Genomic DNA, 24,441 nt, shown 5'->3' on the forward strand with positions numbered 1-24,441 from the left:
TGAAAGTCTCGTTCAGAAAAGCTTTTTTTTCTTATTTCTCTTGAATAAACTAAATCTACTGACAGTCCAGTGCCCTCGGTACCCTTAGTAGATCCGTCAAATGCACTTCTAAACAAAACATCCAAGCTTAAATGTTATACCCAATCCCATTAGGCTTAGATATGCCTTAGCCTGATTACGTTTATTATTACGTGTAAGAAGAAGATATGGGTAGAAGATGTAACATTCGTCAAACGTTGAGATGATTTTACTATTTTAAAAATCTATTTATGGTGATCTGATTCCCCCTCGGAAGCCAGGATGTTTGACTATTCGTTTAGTACAATTCAATTTAGTGAACCAATAAAAAGCCAACATGATCATTTTATTTAAGACTTATTAAATTAATCAATGGTCACCAATAAAAACAAGATATTTCCAATCCATAAAAGGATTTTTAACAGTAATGTCGTGTGAAAGGCCAAAACCCGAAAAATTTTATATAGATTATGAAGTGTGGCATCAGATTATCTCAATGTGTAAGATAGCATGGTTTATATAACATGATACCACAACCAATCAGTGTGATTTTATAATAGCCCTATACGCAAAGTTACATCATTTTATTGGATCATTAAATCCTATCAACGATTGCGAAAATTTTGGGCCAGTTCGCGAACAAAACAATGCGAAAGTGTATAAAAATATGAACAAATGAGTCAGCAAATCACTGTTCAAGGCTTTGTTATCGCTTCACCGTTACTTCAAGCTTCTTACACAAGAACTCAACAATCCACTGATTGACCAAGAAAACTTTCTCTTTCATCTCTCCTAAGCTCCCAGGCTCACACAAACGGCTCAACAGACGTTCGCCGACGACGCTCTGATGGCTGCTCCTAACCGGTAAAGCGAACGAGTTTATTTATCATGTGACAGTGATTTAATTAAATGATCGCTGCTGCCTGTCCATTCGACCGGCGTACGTGTGTGCGAGTGTGCCAACTCACAACTCGTCTAACTAACGCCGGAGCATCAACCACGACGGCAACATGCGACAAGAAAGAGCACTTCAATTAGCCCTACGATAAAGCCGGACCGACCCGACCTGACCAACCTGCATCCTCTGTCAACCGTGCCGATGCGATGCCCTATCACGTCGCTGCACAATTTATCTCGCTCATATTACGATTGCGAAGCCTTGCTACACCGCCATGCGGTCTCTGCTGCTGTAGAGGTCTTTCCTTCCGCTTTCCTATTACACAGTGTGCTGCGAATGTTTGGTGCATTATCATTTGGTTGATAATTGTTGCTTCGAGATCAAACCGTCATCGAATGAACAAATATGATATATGATTTAGTTCATGCATCACAGAATCTATAACACTTGTTTATGTTCTAACAATCGCAATGCTTGAAGTCTGTCAGAAACATAAAAAATAAAAAATACTCTTTAAAAAATAATGGATTGTACTATATTTTTGCATTTTTCGTATGTCTGAAGCCGTGCGCTTGAAATCATTGAACCATGAAGCGGTAGCTATCGTTCCACTATTGACGTTGACTCATCAAATCAAAAGAAAGGCAAGCAATTTTACAGTTTAACAAGATCTATCTTTCACTATCCACCACCCTCGGTCCCCTTTCACCACTCTTTTTCTTCGTGTCACATCAGCTTGTTCAATTAAACTGCAGCGATCCTCATCGAGTCGATCGTGTACCTTTCCGCAAGCAAAAGAGAGAAGAAAAACCTAACCACCGTGTCATTCTTTCCACATTGCAGCAGCAGCAACAGCAACAAACATTTGGATCGAGCACATACACACACAGACAGACAAAGTGCAGCGAAGGGCTTCGGCGGGTCCCGTTTCAGCTCAAAAATCAGCACTTTCATCACGTCACGAGCAATTTAGAGCGCACCGTGAAAGGCTGGCGCGCGCGGTGCACCGATGCACCGATGAAAATCTCGGCCGGCAACGACGAACGACACGCTCTTGGCTGACCAATTGACGGTTGGCATAATGCCGAGGCCGAACCCTTCTCAACACCGCATCCCATTTCTTCTTATACACAGACACACACACATCAGCGCGCCCACTCTCCCATCGCGAGTCGGTGAAATGGAGGAATGCACCGCGAAATGTGTTTTCGCTACACTTCACAACCAAAATACCATGCCGCAAATGACGTTCCTTTGCCCCTCCACCACCCATCTCTACTTCTTCCCTTTTCTTTCGTTCTCTTTCTCTCCTGGTTGGCTCTTCGGGCTCAGGGCGCATCGAATCAACCAAAAGATGGAGAAATTATGCTCGCTTTTGGTGGCTAAAGGCGCCCTTAATCCGCCAGCCGCGATTGACGCGTGTAGGAGATTAACACCAACACCAGTTTTTTTCGTTTTTTTTTTGGGTTGAGGTAGACGACTACACTACGGAAGAGCGAAACCCTTTAGTTCACGAGTGTTTGACACTGATCCAGACACAATTGTTAACAACATGTCACCATACGACGATGAGAGAGCTACCCCACACACGCTTAATGCGTTGTCTACGTACGGAAATTATTTGCTGTCGCTGAAGTAAAACTGGACGACACACGCCAATGAGGAGAAATTGGGAACAGTGAAGCAATTGCCGTCGCCCACGAACATCACATGGCGCTGATGTGAGAGTGTCGTGAAGGTATGTGGCGTGCATAGTGCTTGTAATGATTTTATTATCAAGCAGTACGCTACCATAATTGAAACAGTATTGCAACAGGGTAAACGTACGAAAAATGGTGTATTCCATTCGATGGAGTTGAATAAATCAAGATATTTATTTTAATGTGAAATGTTGTTGAGCTTAAGTAGCTTAACTCCGTTACGTAGCAGTTGTAAAATCCGATATATTGTGAAGTGTTACAGTATCACTCTGCATTACTGTTGATTCATACTGTTTTTCTTGTTTTTATTAACGCAATACATGACTACCAAGCTACAAATTTCATGTCTTTCGGTAAAATGCATTCATTACATTTCGACACCTTTTTTTCTTTTTTAGCCTATTGCCATCATATGTAGAGAAAACAGACATTTGTTTTAGTGGTCATGGTCGTACAATCAGCCAAAACGCGAAAATATCTTAATATTGGTTGATCGTTCAAATTATACTGGTAATCTTCAACATGTACATAAAACAAGTTTTGAAACTAAACTTTTTTTGGATATATATAAACGAATATCAATTACAATATTGTTAAACGTTCAAATAGGATCAATCTTTCCTTTCAAATCTGATCGTTTTAAAAATCTATAACTCGAACATTTTCACATCTATTCATATATTCTTTCTTGTTGTTGGTGGTAACTGTTATCATCGCTGTATGGGCTAATATTACATGATATTTTTATCTCTATTTTTATTAAATACTTTTTGTTCGCAGTCCATAAAAAATTGAAGCAGCAAAATCCCTACACGAGTCCACTAAACGGCACAAAGCGAACAACAAGCAGAAATCATATTTTTCCGCGTCAAATCTCATGTGTGCTCAAGCGGAAGCAGGCCACCCTAGAACGTGTTAGCCACAATCACTCCGCAAGTAAAAAGTTCACTCCTTCATATCTGTCTGTCTGTCTTTTGTCTTTTGCCGGAAACTTTTGTCATCCCCCGTCCCGGGTCCCGGTATCGGAAATCGGTCGTAACGCAAATCGGAAAACTTTTATCTCAATACCCACAGCCAGTGGTATCCTCCGGCCTACGGGATACGGAAGGAAGTGGCACATACACACACACACACCCAAAATCCTCTGATAAAAACCATCCACACACAACACGAACCAAAATAAGAAAGTCCATCGAGATATTAGGGAGAGTGGGAAAAGAAACGTTCCGTAACCAGCATCCGGCGTCCTTTTGTAAGGGAGCAACAAAACGTAGCATTCCTGCCATTATCTTATGTGTCGTATGATGTACGAGATGATGGTGGCGGTGAACGGCGGAACGAGCGAACATAGAAAACGATGATGACGAAGCCCGGCAGGGTTCACTAGGCGCCAAATTGGTTAATAGTGTAGAAAAAGGGGGGCTCCAATAGCGCCGCTACATGGCCGCATTATAACTGCAAACGAAATTATCGATAACGAGACACTGGCTGCCACCCATGCATCGAACAACCAGCAACAACCTAGGTATTATCATTCATTTATTCGTCTCCTGCGGGTGTTTCGTACATCCAATAGAAATTGAGCTCACGATAAAGCGGCATCGCTCACGCCCGTTAGGTGGCATCTAGTCTTGCGAAGCTGCAGCGTACAGTTTACAATCTCTACCAGTTTATGCATCGAACACTTCAGTTTTCTCAACGCCTAGATAAACGTGAGTCGAACAGCATGGCGCAGAAGTGTAAGTCACAGATCGCAGACTGAGCATCACGCGAAGAGTTCACGCCGTCGAACTCTATGATCTTGAGCTGCTGCTAGCTATTTCGTAAATTACTCACCAATTCCGAAGTGCTTATTTGCCTGGCAGTGTTTTGTCCATTTCGGTACAAGTATGTTGTACCTTGTGGACTTTGAGCGTTTCTCATAGCACCACCATACCAGCAGACTCCACTTTACTCCGAGCAGCACGAAGACTCACCCATTATGCGCTCTTCAAACGCTATAAATACCATCAATTATAACGTAGATAATGCTCCCACTGGCCAACGTGTTCTGGGGCAAGAGCACTTTTCGCATTTTCCAGAGCCGAGAACAGAGTGCTCAGGAGTACGGGAAGAAAAATTTCTCCTTTGCGTAATGACTCTTTTGGTCTTCGTCCCGTTTAGTGATGTGCTCTCCGGGCGCACTCACGACTCCGACACGACTCCGGTTATTGTTAATCTGACAACTCTAGCAAAATCGGAACCACTAGATTCGGCAGGTGTCGAAATCTTCCGGCGTTGGAGTCATCCGGCGTCAAAATCGGCAATCAAACTAGAGTCGGAGTCGGCCTGTCGGGACGGAGCTGATAATTTATTTCGTTTAGTTTCTTTTCGTCTTTTGCTTTGCACGTTTACTACGCAAACAAGCATTTGATCCTAAGAATAGTGCATAGTGCCAACAGCAATACTTTGCGACAGGATCCTTGCGCAGGATGCTCGTTTCAAACCCTGACTTCCGTCAACTGCCGACGACTCCGACTCAGGACGATTGCGACTCCGAACGACTCTGAATCCTAATGACTCCGACTCCGGACAACTCCAACTCCGGATGATTTCAATACCCAACGCCTCCGGACGACTCCAACTCCTAACGCCTCTGGACGATTTCAACTCCTGACGCCTCCGGACGATTTTGGACGATTCCGGAGTCGGATCCGAAATTTTGAGAGTTGGATCGGAGATTTTTACCAATCTTACCCACCACTAATGTCGTTTTCTGGGATACCTTCTCATCAGGCCGTCCCTTTGTGGAGGTCACACGAAAGAGCAAAGTCAATGTTGAGCAATGTCAAGATGGAATATAACACACACACAAAAAAACTCCTTCCGGGGAAAATATTTGGCGCCGGAAAAATGTGTGATGAAGAAAGAACATTCCTGCCCGTCAGCAACATTTGGCAATGCGCTGGAGGCAGGAAGAAAAAAAAGTTGCATAGGACGCACATTTTACCCTCTTTACCGATTGTCAGCAGACGACACCCGGGCTCCCCAAGGGGGTGTGGAGTACATTTTATTTTCTATCGAAATTCCATAAACCAGGCACAGCATATTTGCCCCGATCAGATGCTCCATATTCAATAGAGTCCAGGTCCAGCCAGTCCCTATTTGCCCATGCTCGTCGCTCGTTGCTCGGGTGAACAAATCTCTGTAAACGAGCGCATATTTGCCCTCTCGAATATCAATCCCCAGGCGAGAGTATGCCAAACTGCTTCACGACGGTCGAACACTTCCGCACCTCGTGCCAAATAGTTGACAATTGGCCAAAAATGTGTCACATACATGGTGACCGTGTGCTTCAATAACCAATCTCGTATATCCAATCGCGACGCCCCCGCCGTCTGCATTGCCCGCTGCAAATGGCCCTGCCGTGTTCGGTCATGTTTTCGGGCAGGCGGTACAATGCAATAGATATATCGGCACACCCACACCCCATCCCGTGAGAGCCTGAGGACAACCCTTTCGCCATCATATCGTACTACACCGCCGTCACACCCGTTTGTGGAGTTTTTGGCGCCAAACCATGCGACCTGCTGACGCGCTGCCGTGGCGTCACATCGGTACATCCCCGCCCACAATTCGTACCGTTCCCTTCCCAAACACCCCCACCTTCAGGCAGGTCGGCCGCAGAGTGAGTTTGTTTTCTGGGTTACGCAAACAATGCCCAGAAGATAAAGCCAAATTTTATGGCCTAATGTTTGATGGCCATGTTTTTCCGAAGAACCCGTTCCGAGAGTGCGCCTGCAAGCGCTTTTACACACGATCCGGTCCAAGATAAAGGGCCGCCAAGAAAATCGGCCGAGTGACGGCAATGGCATATGCTGCTGTTGTTGCTGCTGCTGCGACGGAGGAGAGCTTTATGCTTAAGAATTTTCGGCGATAAAAAAGCAAGCCTCAAATACACATGTTTACTCAGCTATATGGGAGCAAGCTCGTGTGTGTGTATGTGTGTGTATGTTACAACGTTACAGCGTTACATCTGCAAATAAAAGTAAGCTTCAACAACCATTCCACCCTCCAATCTCATCCACACCTTCTTATGTGCCTTGACAAATACTTCGGCCTGGGGTGGCATCAAGTGTGTGCTCACACACACACACACACATACACTCACACACATTGGAACATGTGAGCCAAAGCAGACGGAGTGGCTGTTTCTCCAGGGGAGCCAAATAAATACCATGACCCAGTTTCTAATTCCTTGTTTTGCGAGCGGCACTTAAGCTACCATCCAACTAATGAGTCCTCGACGGCAAACAAAGAGCACCAATTATTAGGGCATTGGTGGGGGGCGGAGGGGCATGGAGAGCGGAGGTTGATCTCCAATAAAACCATCGGGCATAAATAAAGCCGTTTGATATAATTTAAGTAGCCGAAGGAGGAGCAGCAGCACACCCTCCACTTTTTTGAGGAAATAAATAATTTCACTGTGCAGAGTTTTCGCCCTACGAACACTCCGAGGAAGAAGAATTTTAGGAAGTATTTTACAACTCCCGGCCGGATACCATAACTTGTGTAAAAAAAGTTAATCCTACAATATATTCTTCTTTCACAGCAACAACAACCAAAAAAACATTGTGAATTATTCGCCAAATCACGCGCTGCTTCTGTTTTTGGCATTCGCAATCTTCGCTATCCATCATCAAACATCCCCTCGCAACACGTGCTGCTGTCACACGATTAGCTAGGTAATTCGGACAAACCGTCACATCCAGATTTGGCAGGATATTGGTGGTTGCGTTCGACAAACCACCTTGCTTTACCTCCTGGGCGGAACTGAACGATTTCCTTGCCCGCGCTAATTAATCTACCCCAAACCAACTACTACCGTGCGCGTGTCGTATCGTAAAGCCGACAGTCGATATCTATAAAACCCAACAATCTGCACTAATTAGTCACTGACGTTCCCGAGCCTGTGGAGTCCGTTTCCCGTTTGGAGGAGGCATCACGAGCGGTACATCCTTTGAGCGAAAGAAGTAGAAAAAAGCCTAGAATAAACAAGATTTCCGTTGTGGGCCGTCCCCGAAACCGACCATGTAATAAAATGCACTCTTGTTAGTCTTTCCGTCTTTCCGAGGCAAATGGGGGCAGCGAGCACACTCCCTTCCGATTTGGAGCCCGGAGTTTTCGCGCGCAAACTCGATTGCCTTTTTCCGACATCCACCAGCGAACGAGGTCACGCTACCTTCTGGACGGCGATGAAAAGCAGCTCCTCGCTCACTCGGGGGCCACTCCCCACGCCCAGATTCACTCGACGAAATTAAATAATGCTGACAGAAATACTAGCCCTCTGCTGAATCCACCGCCACCACCACCATCACCACCACCGAGAGTGACGGAAGCCTAACTTCCATCCCAACACACATTCCACAAGAATCCACACCACGGAAGAGTGATGCGTTTGCTGCTATTGTTGTGCTGTCTCTGCGCGCCCGATGCTTTCGCCCTTTCACTCGCTCATTCGGCTGTGCTGTGTGCTATCGTGGATCTGCCGTTTGCAATAAAAAGTATTATGCTGCTGTACCGCTCCTCCCGCTCCCCCCACACACCCTCATCCTTCCTCATCCTCATTATCCGATCGCGTTTTGCGTTTCATTCCGTCCGTCCGCCAAAAGCTGCGCGCCTGTGACATGACGCCCGGCACACAAAATGGGATGTTGTAAATATGTCCACAATTTACGCGATGGAACGTGACACGATAGATCGTTCCGTGCTGACCGCGCATCCCTCCCAACCCTTGACCCTTGAGTGTATCTTATTAGTTTTTCTAACGGGTGATCTTGTACGGTGGAAAATCCGCAATATCCGCCCCACGAGGGGATGTTTGGAGAAGTGAAAAATATCGCTTGTTTGCTTCGTTATTTGGAATGGTTTTTTCGAGGCTTGGTTACATCAATCGTGTCATCATTTGCATATGCTTACAATCTAAGTGCTTGATGCTTTTTTATGGAGTTTTGTGTACATTGCAAAAACCATTACTGAAACCTCTCTGTTACGATTCTATCGCTTTTGATTGTTCGTTAGAAATTTGGAGGCTGATATTACATCACCACTACATACAATCGTCCAGGCGTTATTTAAGACTGAAAATATGTAAACAAAAATATTTAAAAAAAATGAAGATAAGACAAGATGTTCCAAAAACTCCATTTTAGTATTATATAGAATCGAATTCAGGCAGACATAGAACAAATGGGGGGTTTTACGATACTCTAACCAGCTGTTTTAAATGGAGTTTGACACTTGGCGGCTCATATCATGTCAAAACTCCAAGAAAGGCAAAAAAACACTTGAATCGCTAATTTAAAGTTTATTTAAAGTATTAAAACTCATTGCAAACATAAAAAACAAAGGTATTTTAAAATTTATCTTTTTTTTAACACAAATGGTGAAATCCAATATGGCCGACCGTAACTGTCAAATGGATACAACCTGGATAATGCATATTGTTCCACTGACAGGCTTAAATTTCAGCTTGTTGGCTTCAACCAGTTATATTTTTCCTCAAAGTAATTAATAAAACAGATTTAGTATTTAATGCATTTTAACTAATAGAGTTAAATTTAACCATGAGGCTTAATTTCATTCATTATGAGTTTAAATGAACTATAAATTCGAAAAATATATTAATAATTTGTGTAGGCAATATCTTGCATAATGTATGAAATAATTATGCAACAAAAACACACATACACTCAACTGATTTTACAAGTTACACAAATGGATTTTAGACACTTGATCTGCAATGACGCAGGATAGTGGTAAAGTCGTAAGACTCAATAGCATTCCCGTCATGGGTTCAAGCCAAAGTATAATGAACTTGAAACAAAAAAAAATTTAACAAACACTAGTTCAGAGTTAAAATGTTCTTATTCACTACAGAAAACATGGTAATGTGACGATTACATCAAACAATTCTTTAGATTTAGAGAAGACAAATGGTAACAACAAAGTTTTGTTACACAGATGGTGCTGTCAATGACGAAGTCTTACTAATATAGGGAACAAGAGATAACAGTAAAAATCAGAACAAATCCTTTATTATATTTTGTTATCCGTAAACATTTCCTTTCGCAGCACAACTTCAAAACAACCTGTTTGGGTACAGATGATTTAACATTATTAAACTTTATATGCGCCCAGGCCATCGCTTGTCCAAATATGGGAATGGCAGCCTGTCACTTTGCACCGTGATGATTGAATATAACGTCGACACTGGGCAAAGGATAATAAAAATGCTAATCAACATTATAACGCTGGTCACCTAAAGCCTTGTGCCCGAGTGTCCGTGTGTCCAGCTCTCCTGTGAACATAATAAAACTCGTCCCTGCCCGCCGCGCACAAGCCTTGTTTTTATGTTCCCGTGTTCAAAAATTACATTTTTATTGAAAAATCGAATCACCCCCACTGAAACGGGCAGCCATGCTTTTCGTTCGTAAATATTTTTGCGATCCGTTTTGCCGTTCATCTTGCAAGCGATGTTGTTCGCAGACGCTGCCAGCCGTAAAAATTGGCAGTACCATGTTACACACAGAAGATGATAATCGTTTCCGCGTCCAGATAAGAGTCGCGTCCTGAACAGTACAAAAAAAAAACAAACATTGCCAGTGGATGAAACCAGTGATTCAACATCCAGCCCGAGCCTGTCCTCAACGAACAAAATCATGCAATCTTACAATAAATGGCGATTCATCATCATCGTCAACGGGCTGAGAAAAGAACCACAACGTGTGTAGCGTCGTCGTCGTGTACCGTTGACCATTTCACCGGCAATCATTGAAACGACAACTCACTACCACCACTCCCGAGTACAATTGCAGTCAGCGAATCAGCTAAAATTGGGTCACTTATTTGCTTGGTAAGTGCAACCCGGGTGAGGAGGCTGATTGCACAAGGCAAGGCCCGCGGTTCCAGACTGTCTCATGATAGTAGCGCACAGCACGATGGGATTGTAAAACTAGAAATGGAACGGAAAAGGAAAGCCAACGAACACAAAACCCCAAGACGGCCGGCTACCATAAGGCATCGTCAGCTAAGCCACGACCGACAGACGAAGACGAAGGCTTCCTACCGCATACACAGCATTGCAGCAGTCCGCTCGCCACTCCAATCCGTCACATCCGCCGTTATCTATGTTCGGGTGATGTTGGGTTGTATTGCGATACGGGCAAAAGGGGACTTCTAGCGATGTCTTTCCGCTGTTTGTGGTGCAAAATGGGAATCTGCAGATGGAACAACCTTTCGCGCAGAGTGAGGGAAGTAAACCGGCGTTTGGCGTTTGGCCAGAATGGGCAAAAGTGTTGTCGACTGTCTGCGTTTGGTGTTGTTCTCTTCCATTCTCTGCGGAACAGTGCAACACTGAAGCTTCGCATTCGTCATTTCAGCGTGTTCTGCTTTTCAAACTACCAATCTTTATTGTACTCCTTTCCAGTTACATGGTTTTTGTGCAGCTTCATTCTTCTCTTTTGGGACTACCTTTTATTTATTTTTTGCTTTGTTTACGCGAAACCTTTATGCGCGACAAAACGAATGAATGAAACGTTGATGCTTCGCGTATACCAAAATACACAACGCCAATCGTTTTTAAGCTCTATTTACTCGATTGGTGTGGTACAGTCTCGGATTGATAAGTTTTTGTCATTGATCGTAAAGTGCAGTTATAAACATGGGATGATGAAATTGATCAATTTTAGATAAATAAATGTTTTTTTAACATTAAATTGATGTAATACTATTCAGAGTAAAATATTGTAACATATAGCATAATAAAACTTTAAGTGTTTTTAGCCAAATAATTTCATTTTAGCAACAATCATATTGATGTTGGTGCAAAACGTGTTTACAAAACTCTTCCACACACTATCCGACCCACTAGTTGGTGCGTTGGTCGAAAGCCGGGCGAACGACCCCATATAGCCGGAACCAGCCGCAACTGACTATAAACAACAACAGCACACATACGCGCACACACACACGCAGACAGTCCGAGAGCCCGGGCTAAGCTGCATAAATACGATTGTCTGTCGGTGCATCGCATTGGCACTGCAGTTTGTCGAACTCGCGCAACGACAGCCCCACACATAATGCCTTCTGGACACACCCCACACTTGCGGAAGGTTTCGCCCTCTGCACATGTCCACTATGTCGCGCGCCGGCCCAGCATACTGTGTGTTGGCGTGCCGTTTTTTGTCGCCTTCGTGTTCGCCCAACCTGACGTAACGCGCTCGTCTACCGTCTGGGCCCCACCACCAGCCAGAAATTGCACCAGAGGCAAATGGCCACCAAACTCGCACGGAGTGTTCTAACGCTAAGGCGCATTGGCGGAAACCGACCCGACGTTACACAGCCGGAGAGCCTTTTAATAATACTGTCACCTTTTTTTTTGTTTGCTCTTTTATCTTGCCCTCTGCACGGAAGTTCATTCTTCTTCTATTTTTGCCAGTTTGCGCCTGCCCGCTCATAGCCGTCCTTTACAGCTCCTATCAATCCTGTGAACTTGGCCAGCAAACCTTGCTTGGTGGCGAGCAGCAAGCAGAACTAACCAAAGAACAAAACATCACGTGTCGCGACAGTCACAGCAAACGACGACCACGTTTAAAATCACTTCCTGTGCATTTGTGGTCCGTTTCTTCTCCTGTTGCTTCGATCCCGTGGGTGGGCGCATACATGAACGAATGCCACACACACACACACACACACGCCAGAGTGGAATTTTATTATTCATTCATAAGGTGAACGGGCCTACAAGCGACAAGTTATTTTACTTTCTTTACGAACCTGCTTCGCTATTATTTTAAGGAGCATAATTTGATCACAACTCTTTCTCATTCACGTTGTAAGGCAAGGCATGACTGGGAAGGCTTCGTTGAGAATCACCACAGAGCAATGTTTACAAAGAAGGGGATATTTTATGCAAAGCGTTAAGTTTTCATCGCTGGTCAAGATTAGTTTTAATTGACAATAGATTTGTCAATAGAATAAAATATTTCAATAGGCGAATGTTTTGGATTTTGTAGATTTGTTTTATATTTAAAGCAGTGCTATGCATTATATTACAACAAAATTGAGGAGCTTTAGATACAAATTATACAACTAGAGTTATACAAAATCAATTCCTGGCCTTTCCTAGCTTTAAAAATGTAATATTGTGTCTACAAAACAATGCGACATTCCCGTTAGCAAGAAACTTCATAAAAACATCGTTAGAAATTGGAATCCATGTTTTCAATATAAAATCTGATAAGCTGATCCGTTACACATTTAAAAAATATGCTCGTGTGTGACTAGTATTGACCGTGTAACCGGATATTCCGCCAAATAGCGTCGCCCTGAAGACAAAATCGATGACATTCGATGATATTCGGTGAATCTGATTCAGATTCATGAATCTGAATGAATCTCTGAAATGATCTAATGAAGCTGATCTCGGTTGGAAGAATTCATAAATCTTAAAGATTCATGAATCTTCAAAGATACTAGAAAGATTCATGAATCTCGAAAGATTCACGAATCTCGATAAATTCTTGAAGCTCGAAAGATTCATGAATCTCAAAAGATCTCTAGGGATTCATCTCAACGAGAGATTCATGAAACCCAACACTAGTGTGGACGCGAATACAAATAGACATTTCATAGAACGTTGTCGCACTATACAGGATGACAGTCTCGGGTCGTGATATGTATATGATATAGATAGTCCTGAAAGGTATTAACCTTTTTGATTATGGCTTTTTCACGCATCACTGGCTCGACTTGTCTGGTCGTACGGTAAAACGACATTTTAAAGTGCAATGAAAAGTAATTTAATAATATTCAAGTTATACTGTTGTCAATTGTTGAATAAATTAAAATGTCGAATAAAATAAAACGGAACACAACTTTCAATTAGGTATCGAAAATACAACATGATTGATTAATGTTTTCACAGACACAGGCTGAAATAGCAGCCATTTTACTAGACCATAAAACCTCAAATTTCTATCAATTTAACCAACATCGAACCATCTTCTTAAGCACGTGAATCTTAATTATACAGTTCCCACCAACTTGCGTGATATTTTACGCATTAACACAACATTTGACAAGACCGTTGTCATTTTGTTATACTTTTGTTCTGGAAACCGTTACCAACCTTCTCGTAGTCCTCCATCGACGCTTCAGTGCACCCAACATTTTCTTTTCCGTTCAGCTTCCTACTTGTCGGGGAGGGCGCAGGGCGAAGGGGGGGGGGGGGGAGTGGAGGATGCAGCTCTGCTACTGCATCAAACAAAAGTGCATATTCGCGTCGCCGCCAGACGGAAAGCACACGGCACGCGCTGCACCACACGCACGGGCGGCGAAAGCAAAAGCAGCAGAATTTTACGCGCCCGTTCGGCTGTCGTCAGAATGTCCATAACACTCACTCAACATATCACTGAACGCAAACGGGCGCGGCAGGGCAAGGGCACTGGGTTGGATTTTGGTGAAGGGCGCTTGACGCGTACTGCTCTCTTTGTTGCGCTTGCTTCCGGCCGTTGTTTACACCCTCGGTGTTTTGCGCTTTTTAACACAGTTTTGAAGCATTATTTGACGCCATATAACTGTTGGGCACTGACCGTAATTGCTAAAGCATCGTTGCTAAACTACTTCATGTTTTAATGCACTTCACTTCGGTTTTGCACTTTCATCATGCAACAGGTTCAGGGATGAAACATAAATCCACAAATTTTAACACTTTTTTAGATTGCGAGTAGCATATGCACCGAAATATTACGCAAGCACTGTAATAAAATAATGATTCGCTATAGAAACTCAATAACTCACGTGACTGCTAGTTAAGAGCAAGAAACATCCATCATAGTGTATGTCCCCCCAACGAACGAACTAATGCTGACACATGTTAGTTTAACATTTTTTGCTCTTTTTTTGCGCACATTTTAACGCCCATCGACCATGCCACAACATACCGATCATCGTTACAAAACACTTACTTCTCCTGCGCAGCGGTTGCACCTCGAATGATAAACTAAGATAAATTGCACTTTGAAAAAGGAAAATTATTGCACCAAGAGTGAATAACTCTCGCTGCAGAAGGATTACCTCATAAAATCGACCGCAAATCATTACTTTACAAGCGAGTGCGTAAATTAACCATGTTGCCACTCCACACCAAGTGGGGGAGATGGCGACCAAAGACGCACACACACACTCACGCCTACGTGCACGCGAATGTTCTCCGTAACGCGCATCAGACACGCTGTCTAGAGGGAAGCGCAGCAGCCAGCCAGCTCCGTATCATTGCATCCCGTGCGTTCGAACAGACACACCAGCCCGGGATATTTTTTTTTTCGCTTGCTGATTTATATACCCACATCTGCCAGCATCCGTGGCCTTCCCAAACGATGGCGACGACAACCTCTAGGGGCATTAGAAAGGTTTACTCAACCAACCCGCAACAAGAAACTATCACTGACACGTGCAACGGTGTGCATCTTCGTACCTACACACACATGCGTTTGACGGAGCTCACTGAAAAAAGGGTCGCAAAATTGCGAAACGCAACCAAACACAAGCGATCAACGGGAGGAAAGCTTTTATATTTTATCTTCCAAAGAACCATGCGGTACCGGCAAAAGACAAAAAAAAAAAACAAAATATATGTCGCTCGATCTGGTCTCCTTTTCTAACTCAACTAGCATAACATTTTATTCTACACCTCTGCAAACGGTGCGCTGCCTGTTCCTTTCAATGCCGCGGTGGAGCTATATAATTTTTTTTCTGGGTTAACAATTTATGTCATTCCAAATGGAACGGCACACACACACAGCATAGCATATCAAGAAATACGGAGGTGGCAGGAGGTGGGACACTGGTAACACTGGCTCTCTCAAAGATGCTGCTGCTCTGCCGGGTTTACTCTGGGTGGTGGAGTTAGTTTATCGAGTGGGAGTTCCAACCGCGGCGGCAGCGAGTTCGTCAAGCGCAACAACATTCGAACCCGCTCGATCCGGGGTTCTGTTGCGTGAATGTGTGTGTGTGCGCACGGAGTATATTATGCACCATTTGAGATCAACTTCGTCACATTCAAGAGAGCAGGCACGCTCCGGTCACCAATCCTGTTCCCTTCCCAGCGCCCTTCCGACACGACCTAGGTGCGGTGGGGGTGGCCAGAATGAATGGAAAATCAACAGTATCAACCGGAGGGATTGAAATGTGTAATGCCAGCTGTAGCTAAGAAGGAATCCTCTTTAGCAACACAGACTAATGTAAAGACTCGGACATAGACTTCGGAAAAATAGTTCTCTTTAGAGGAATTAGTTTATATTAAGGGACTGAAGGATTGTTCATTCGTTCTTTCGTTGCTCAATTCATTCGTTCATCTAAGCGAAGGGAAGTTTGCAAAATCCTGCCGACGCAGTTCATCGTTCATCTGTGCAGCCTCTTGAGAGAACTGAACGAACTAATCAAACTTCATCCACTCTTAGGATCTCTACTAAAGAAGCTCATTTCTTTGTATTTTGTTTTCTATTTATCGTGATTTATTACTTAGTTTCCATCCCATCAGTTGACTTCTAATATTAGAATCTAATGTCCAGCGTGCACAAGTCATTCACTCTGCCGTTCCCCGATACATATCAACTAGTGATGAGAACTCGAAATCAGATCTACCCGATTCCGATTCCGTGTTCGGAATCAATTCTGGAGCCGATTCCGATGCTGGAATCGACTCCGATTCCGAAACCAATTAAGGAATCGATTCCGCAATCGATTCCGGAGTCAATTCCGGAAACGATTCCGCCATCGATTCCTGAGTCAAATCCTGAATCGATTCTAAATTCGATTCCGGATCCGATTCTGGAGCTGAAACTGATTATGGACCTACTGTCCGGAATCGATTCCAGAAAACTTCGGAAGTACCCGAAATCGATTCCGACGAAAACTTCATTTTTCCCATCACTAATATCAACTAATATGCGCGCAATGACGTTCCTCAGTCCCGCGGGGCCAAAAAAGAGAACGTTCAACCTGTGCGCGCGCGCATTCGCACACAACTTCCAGGCACGACGTCGCTTGCAGCTCAATGTTGCTCCGTTCGAAACGCAATGCGACCACATAGATTCCACCCTTCCCTTCAGTGTCGGTCGATACGCAAGAGGTAAAATCATTCTCCCTTCATGCCATACCACCCCACACATACACACATGCAGCAGGGTTTGGATTTTTTGCGCAATGCATTCCTCAAGAAATGTGATCCAAAGGAACCACCACCGGCACTATTTATAGCCCCGCACGGCCTGATCCATCCTTCCGACCCCGGAGAGTTTGGCAATCGAACATTAGGAGATGGCGGCAATGACTGCCTGCCATTCGTCACCACCGTTCACACACACACACACACATACCAGCAGTTAATGGCCGCATCAGCATCAAACAAATGCTGATCATAAAGCGTTATTTTGTGCGCGAGTGCCCGCGCGCACACACTTATGCGCAGCGCTTATTACGACGTCATAAAACCGCTCGACGAAATCGTCCCGTCAATCCATCAATCCCGCAACTGCACGGTGTGACATCGGTGTTCCCTGCCTGCCTCCGAGCGGGTTCTACTACTTCTCCTAACAGCGCAGTCAGTAGTGTCAGTCGTAGCAGCGCCAGTTAAGAAAAGAAACATTTAAATTTCGATCAACTTGAGCGATCAGCTGCGCCGTGTTTGATGATGGGCGCGCAGCAAAAGGGATCGGGGCTAAACAACACCAAGCAAAGGCTTCGGAATGGTCGAAATGGGTGGTAAGCGCGGGACGAGGTGCGACATATTCTCGCTTCCCACTTCGATCTTGATTCGCATACCACCAGCGTATGCGGCAAACGCTACAATGCCCATCTCCCAAAATGGGCACTCTAAATTTTGTATTGACCAACGGTCGGGCTGCCGTGCGGGGCAGCAGGAGGCACAGGAGGGGTTCGTTAATTTGAGCCGTAAAATTTTAAATCCTAAACAAATCACTGGCGGCGCGAAATTATGGCCAAAAACGCATTCATTCAGCGCGGCTGTATCGGCGGATGGACAATGGAGCAGTTAACATACGGAGACGTTAATGCTCTCCGGTCTGCCCATTTATGATACGGGGTGTTACGTCTTCGCAAATGACCTTTCAGCAATTAGAGGGCAACACGTAGGACTGTGTAAAGAGTGTGCATAAAGCAGTCTACACACACAGACATTAAACATTTCTTTCTTTTTTTAAATAGCGAACGGCAGGTGATTTGATTTTGAACGATTGAAAGTAGCTCAAGGATTTTCGTGGCAATTTGTATAAATCATTGCAATCAGCTGTCTAATGAGAGAAACATTTAAAATAGAGAAACAATAAATCTTGAATATCATTGACCAGACATAACACTTTACGCTTTCTTATGAGTTTTATAGAACTCGTATTTGCCATTTTTTCCATCGTCTGGCAATAATCAAAATCAAATCAATAAGTCACAGCCAAGCTTATTAGCAGTACTAGCTAGCTTTGGCATAAAATGGTTGATGCGCCAAAGAAAAAGATGAATAGCATAAGAAGTCATAAGGTCCTTGGCGTGAATAAATACTACTTTATTGCCTCAAGTATGATACATTCGTGCTGGTTATTGTAGGTATATTGAAGTAAAAATATTATATAGACAACTCTTTGAAGTAAAGAGATCTTAAGTGTGATGTAACAAAGGTCTTAAACCGTTAAAAAAACTAATATAGCATGTAATGGGAACTTGTACAATCCTGCACATAAATTTCCGAAGCAAACATACACTTCAACAGCAGCTTAATTACATCGATTCATTCCAGCTTGTGAGCACTTTTGTATCATTTCAATTAAAACTAACGCACTTCAGGTGAGCAGCACTTTACCAAGGATCATCCTACAACCAAGCGGTACAATTGTATGCCATTTCCCAGTTCTATCTCACTCTTTCCTCCATCTCCACTTGTTTCACAAACAGATTTAATAAAACCTTCAAAATTGCAACCATTTTCATGCTCCAGTAACTGCACAGCATTCAACGATGCTACGGTCTTAAACCTGTAACTAGCATAAAATTTAATTATACATGATGTTACCCCTCCTCCTAAGCACGCAGATTACCCCTTGCTTCCGTTTGCCCTGCCGATGCTAATGAACCACCGCCGCTGCTCCATATGTGTGAACAAATGTACTCCTGTCGTCGAACAAGGTGCATATAAGCGTGTGCGTATAGGCGGCCAAGCCAAGTTTAATATTGCCCGCAGTTGCCGAGTATCTTTTTGTTGCTGTTGTTGTTGTTGTTGCTGCTGCTGTTGTATTCTTCCCTTTGCATCGTTGCTGGTGCCCGAACCCACACACCAAGCGCAATATTTGCAATCGACACAAGGCAAGTGTATCGCCGAGGTCTTGGGTTCTCAGTTCTCTCTAATATCCACACCTTCGGCCCCCTCTCTGGAGCTGCTAAAGGCTTGCTAATGGAAAAAAGGAACGTAAGCAGAAGGTAAAAGACCTGACACAAACGCTCCTCTCAAATTGCCAGCCTCCGAGATCTTCCCTTTCGCAACAACTTGAGACACCCTTCTAGCAGCGCGAGCCAGCCAGCCAGTCCAAGCCCGAGCCGTCTCTCTCAGGGTGTATCATAAATGTAATGGCGGCAAGTGGTTTTTACTGTTATTCGAAGTGATAGGGCTCTGCGGCAAAATAGGCAATACCGAATGCCTACATAGAATAGTGGGCACGCGAAAAAAAAAGACGGGGGGAGAAACAACGAAACGTAACATAAATTACTCAACGCGGATGAGGGCAGCAAGACATGCCCTCAGCGAGAAAACGGAACGAACGCCAACAAAGAAGGAGAAGAAAAAACGAGCGAACGGCAAGACAGCTCCGCATGGTGTGTGAGCAGACATGATACAGAGTGTGTGCCTTCTCTGGAGTCTCTGGACCAGTCCACAGGTTTTTTTTTTTTTTGGGCGGCCACGATCTTCGCTCATTTGCTAAAACGGACTATACGCGCTCGGCAGGCAGGCAGGCAGGCGGGAAAAGAATGCCTCCCCGAGCCTTCTTCAAATATCAATATGCAAAAACGAAACGCGGCATCATCGACCACAGGGGACCAGGAGAAACTAGCGTACCCCAATCAATAAGCCCCCATAAACGTGTCTTCACCGGTCGGGGGAAGGAAAGGGACACTTCCTACAGTAAATAATGCAAACTCCCGAATGCCCCAGAGAAGAAAGGGCTGCCGGTGCTGCTGGTTTCGTGTAGCGAAAGAGATAGACGTGCAAGACGGGCCAAACTCGCCACTCACACGTACACGCCGATAATCCCATTCTGCTGGCACCGAAAAGCCGGAAAAGTATGGGCGTTTGAGTCGAGCTAGAATGGGGTTCGACGCACGTACCCTCAATTATCCTGCACTGTAATTGCAGGCATCGAACTTCTATTCTGCTCTGTGCGCCTCGTCCCTAGAGCGGTTTGCCCAGTTCAACGCGCTAAAAGTCGAAGATGCAGCTCGTAGCCCTTAGCTCTTCAAAACAAAAACTGTATGAATGACGCCCACACCGCGAGTACATACATATATAGTAGCTTAAGACATTCGTGCGCTTCGTCGCTATTGTACATGTGTGACCCTGTTCCACGCGCATGGATGTCTTAAGGTCGCCCAAAGACGCTAATGGGACCCGGGCTCGCGATTATGACCTTTTGTCGGCGCTCGCCGGCACCTTGCAGGCGCTTATCGGGCGCCAGGCCCAAATCGTGTATTCCCCTGGCGTCGTCATTAAGCATGACTCAAACTGTTGCTAAGAGTTTGATTTTGTTTTTTTCGTGTGTGCGAGTGTGTTTTTACGCTTATCGCCCGGTGAAACAGAGTGCAGCAACCCACGCAAGAGGAGGAAGGTAAAACAGAAACTCTGCGTGGGCACATACGCTGCTACACGTGAGATTACAACATACGTGCAGTGGCGAAGGTACCGAAGGTAAGCTCGACTGCACGAGCACAGAGCAAATGACTTTAATTTTGCCAACTCTTCTTATCTTTCGGAAACCGAAGATCACACACACGCGTACATGATTCAGTAGCTTCCCAGACAGGCAGGCCGTTAATCCTGGGGAATTTACTCTAATACCAACAATAAGGTGGACCATATCAGTGCCTGTCAATGATTCACAGGTGAATTTGGCGAAAAAGCGCTATGATAAATACTTGCAAGCATGTGTGACATGAACTTTTAAACTTCAAAAAATTTACTACATTTTGTACAGAGATTGAGTAACGAGGTAATCCCTTTTTCTTGGTTAATCTAGATGATTGAGCAGAAAATACGGCCGAGGCCGTAATAAAGTTAATCTAAATAGATAAATAGATGTTGTAGCCATATAACTTTTCTGTATTAAAATGAAATATATACAGGTACAATAAAATATATCTCCCATCACATTTAAAAAGCAAATGACTGTCAGGAGCATTCCTGAGCAACTGTTCGATTGTCATTTTTGCGCAATTCTTATTCTATTCTATTTCTTCCATATTCTGAAAAAATCCTTCCTAAGACTTGTACGAGTAAAAAAAATAATTCCAACCAATTTTAATTCTATTCCTGATGCATAAAGGTCACTGGTAAGGAATTAAGTAAAAAAACTTGAACCCCAATTGTTTCACATTTAAAATTTAAGCCGAGTTAATAAAAAAAAACATTTAAAGCAGACTACATAGATAAAGGGGCCGGTCTGGTGGTACAGTCGTCAACTTGCACGACTTAACAACATGCCCGTCATGGGTTCAAGCCCCGAATAGACCGTGCTCCCATACGTAGGACTGACTATCCTGCTATGGTAACAATAAGTCACTGAAAGCCAAGCTCACTTCACTAGTGGGTACAGGCAGGCCTTGACCGACAACGGTTGTTGTGCTAATGAAGAAGAAGACATAGATAAAGACTACAGACTGAAAACCGGATTTGTCTTATGTACAATCAAATTTCATATAAATTAATTCTTCTATATATTTCAGTTTGATTACAAATTATTGTACAGCAACGCAACCAACTCAACTTTAATAATAATAAAATTTAACAGCATGTATTTTTTTTTGTCTATTTTTTAGGATTTTCATCCAATTGCCATAAGGAAATGAGTAAAGCCAATTAACGCATACATTCATGCGTTTTAACAAGATATTTTCCAAATAAATCTTTCCCAAAATATGGAATGAATCTAGCATGACCATATTATAATCGTCATTTACTTGTATAAGGTCTACATTTGTTTCTTCTCTGTATCATTTATGTTTCTTCTCTGTATGCTCATGTATCAAATCGAAGTAAACTAATTAGGTTGACAGCAATTCTAAATCAACATTTGCCGTTCTCATAGCGACAGCGACAAAAGTCACATTAGTGCTCAGTTTCCTATTTTTAATCTACCATGTACGCAATACAAGCAAACGGCTCCCAATTGCCAAGGTCAAACTGAATCCTATTAGCCGCATGTTTTATGCCCTGTCGTATTTCACTGTGATTAAACGGTGGATTAGCAGCAAACTTCGCACTACGGCTACACAAAAGTACAATTTGCAAAGAGCATGTTCTTGCTACTTTAACACCCACTAAAACAACGTACGCCAGGTTCACCCTGAAGACATTCTCCCCATGCGGGATCCCCCTCGTAAAGGTGCTACACAAAAAATGATTATTTTTCTTGGGTGTTCCTTAAGAAACCAGCGCTAGCAGCACGTCGACGTGAGTATATTCTTTCGATCTTTTTCGGTCGATAGTAAAGTAGTAGCGGCGTGTTGAAACCGAACCAAAAACAAAAAAACATCCCCAACATGCTTCCCAACACGCATCAAGAAGAAGCGCCACGCAAACCGGCGCGCACGGTGTGTCGAAGACAGTGATGATAACGCAAGCGAAATGATACGCAGAGCATGACAGGTCAACCCTGTGCGATAGAGAAAAAAAAAAATCCCTTCAAGAAATGACGACCGGCCGTCAGGGGCAGCATAAAACACAACACATGCCACAATAAACACTAACAAAACAATCCGCCACAAAGCACCCATCCACAACCTCCACCGAACGTCGCTCACACGGTTGCGAAGGAGAGCAAGGCGAAAATAAATTGCACTGTTTTTGGGGTTTTTTTTTTTTCGGTACAATTTTTGCTTCACTTCTACCAAACGATTCTGTGTTTGTGTGTGTTTGTGTGCAGCACCGCAAGAAACCCAAAATCACACGGGCAGAGGCGCACACACAGGAGGCGGCCCTGGGACAGGGGAGCAACCTTCCCCAACAACCAACTTTTGGTGGTTCAATCCACCCACTTGCAGTACGCACGAACAAACACACACACAAATACACACACCACCCACATACAAACAGCGGCACGATAGTCGTCCCTTCGATTTGTTTCTGAGCGATGGCGTACAGGCCGGCGTACCGGGGGGGTTTGTTTCATTTATCAAGATTTTGTGTTGCATTTTGTCTTCCTCTTCGGGGGTTTTTATTTTCTTTTTTAGGATTGTTCTCGCTTCTCGTCATTCAACCTTTTGCAGGTCCGAAACAGCAGCAGCAGCAGGAGCAACATTAAACACCAACACTATGCTCTGCTGCCCGCTTTGCCTTAACGGTACACCACCATTAAACGCCAATTTTCGCATAAAAGCCCATCATCACTCGTCAAAAAGGCAGCACGCGCTCTACCACTATGCACACAATAATCGATATTGGTTTCAGGTTTTTGGAAGGCACATTTCCGTAGGTTCTCTCCGGGAGGGAGCATTTCGGTACCATACCACACACGTGTGCCGCATCTATGCGAACAACTGTGTTCTTCTTTGAACACATCTCCTTTACAACACGCTCGATTGAGGGTTCAAACAAACACTTTTCAAATGGTAGCATAAGATGCGGCACAATTCCAGCAACATTTCACTTTAATCAATTTTCAGAGACGTACTTTACGTACACTACATTAAATGCACTCTACAACATTTCACTAAAAACAGGCACGCTGGCTATACTCTACCGCGCTGTGAGGAAAGTTAAAGTTTATTGTTGTTGCTGGTTGGGATCGTTTGCGTTGAACTTGAGCACAGTTAAAGCACAACAAAGCAGCCAACGAAGGACATTTTGGTAGGTTTTCTGACACAGCCACAACCACACGCACTCGGCTAAATCGCACCATAAAAACGTCGAAAGCGAAAGCAGACGGGGCTGAAAGGCAACAACGCGAACGCGAACAACACACGGGACGCGCACGCGAAGAGATCTTTACACCATAAAGGATTAATCGCGAATGAGCGGAGAGCGAGCATAGTTTTCTCTGCGAACCGAAATCCCTCGTTCGATCGCACCGCCGCGTACGCTCGGGATGGCTCTCTTTACACTTGTACGGTGGTTGTGGGAGCATTGTGCCTTTTTCAAAACAATTAATACATGTTTAAAAGGTTGGTAATGCTACGCTTTTTCTTTTTTTCCCTAAATTACGGTAACTTTATAAATAGGCATAACTTACATAAAAATCCTAATATAAAAGCTTATGTAAAACAGAAAAAGCAGAGATATGAAAACTTACTGCTGATTTCGGTATGTGATATCTTTCGCACATTATAACAATGTTTAAACAGCAAAAGTGCTACATAATCACATGTTTCAAATTAAACATAAAAAAGTATATCAAAAACAAAAAAAGGAAAAAAATTCGTTATTGTTTTTTGATTAAAAAAATAAATAACAAAAAAGGACTACCAATTCTAAAATGATTCAATCTGCCGTTGACCTCTCTCTCCAGGGCAATG

At 43.8% G+C, this 24,441-nt stretch overlaps 1 protein-coding gene across 3 annotated transcripts in view; it reads right to left on the reverse strand.

The window, feature by feature from the left end:
• Positions 1-24,441, reverse strand: part of LOC120948931 (uncharacterized) — a 54,145-nt gene that overhangs the window by 23,694 nt on the left and 6,010 nt on the right. The window contains exons 1-2 of one of the 3 annotated variants that reach the window (XM_040365805.2): positions 23,826-23,935; positions 13,784-14,411 (exon numbers count right to left, since the gene is read on the reverse strand). The exons of 1 other annotated variant lie outside the window; for it this stretch is intronic. In XM_040365805.2, the coding sequence (XP_040221739.2) occupies positions 13,784-13,824 (41 nt within the window). In that variant the 5' untranslated portion in view covers positions 13,825-14,411; positions 23,826-23,935. Of the gene's footprint in view, positions 1-13,783; positions 14,412-23,669; positions 23,936-24,441 lie in introns of those variants that run through there. One more of the 3 variants, XM_040365804.2, reaches the window with a different exon arrangement.

This window comes from Anopheles coluzzii, chromosome 2 (genome assembly GCF_943734685.1).
Source record: "Anopheles coluzzii chromosome 2, AcolN3, whole genome shotgun sequence".
In the NCBI taxonomy this organism is placed as follows: Eukaryota; Metazoa; Arthropoda; class Insecta; order Diptera; family Culicidae; genus Anopheles; species Anopheles coluzzii.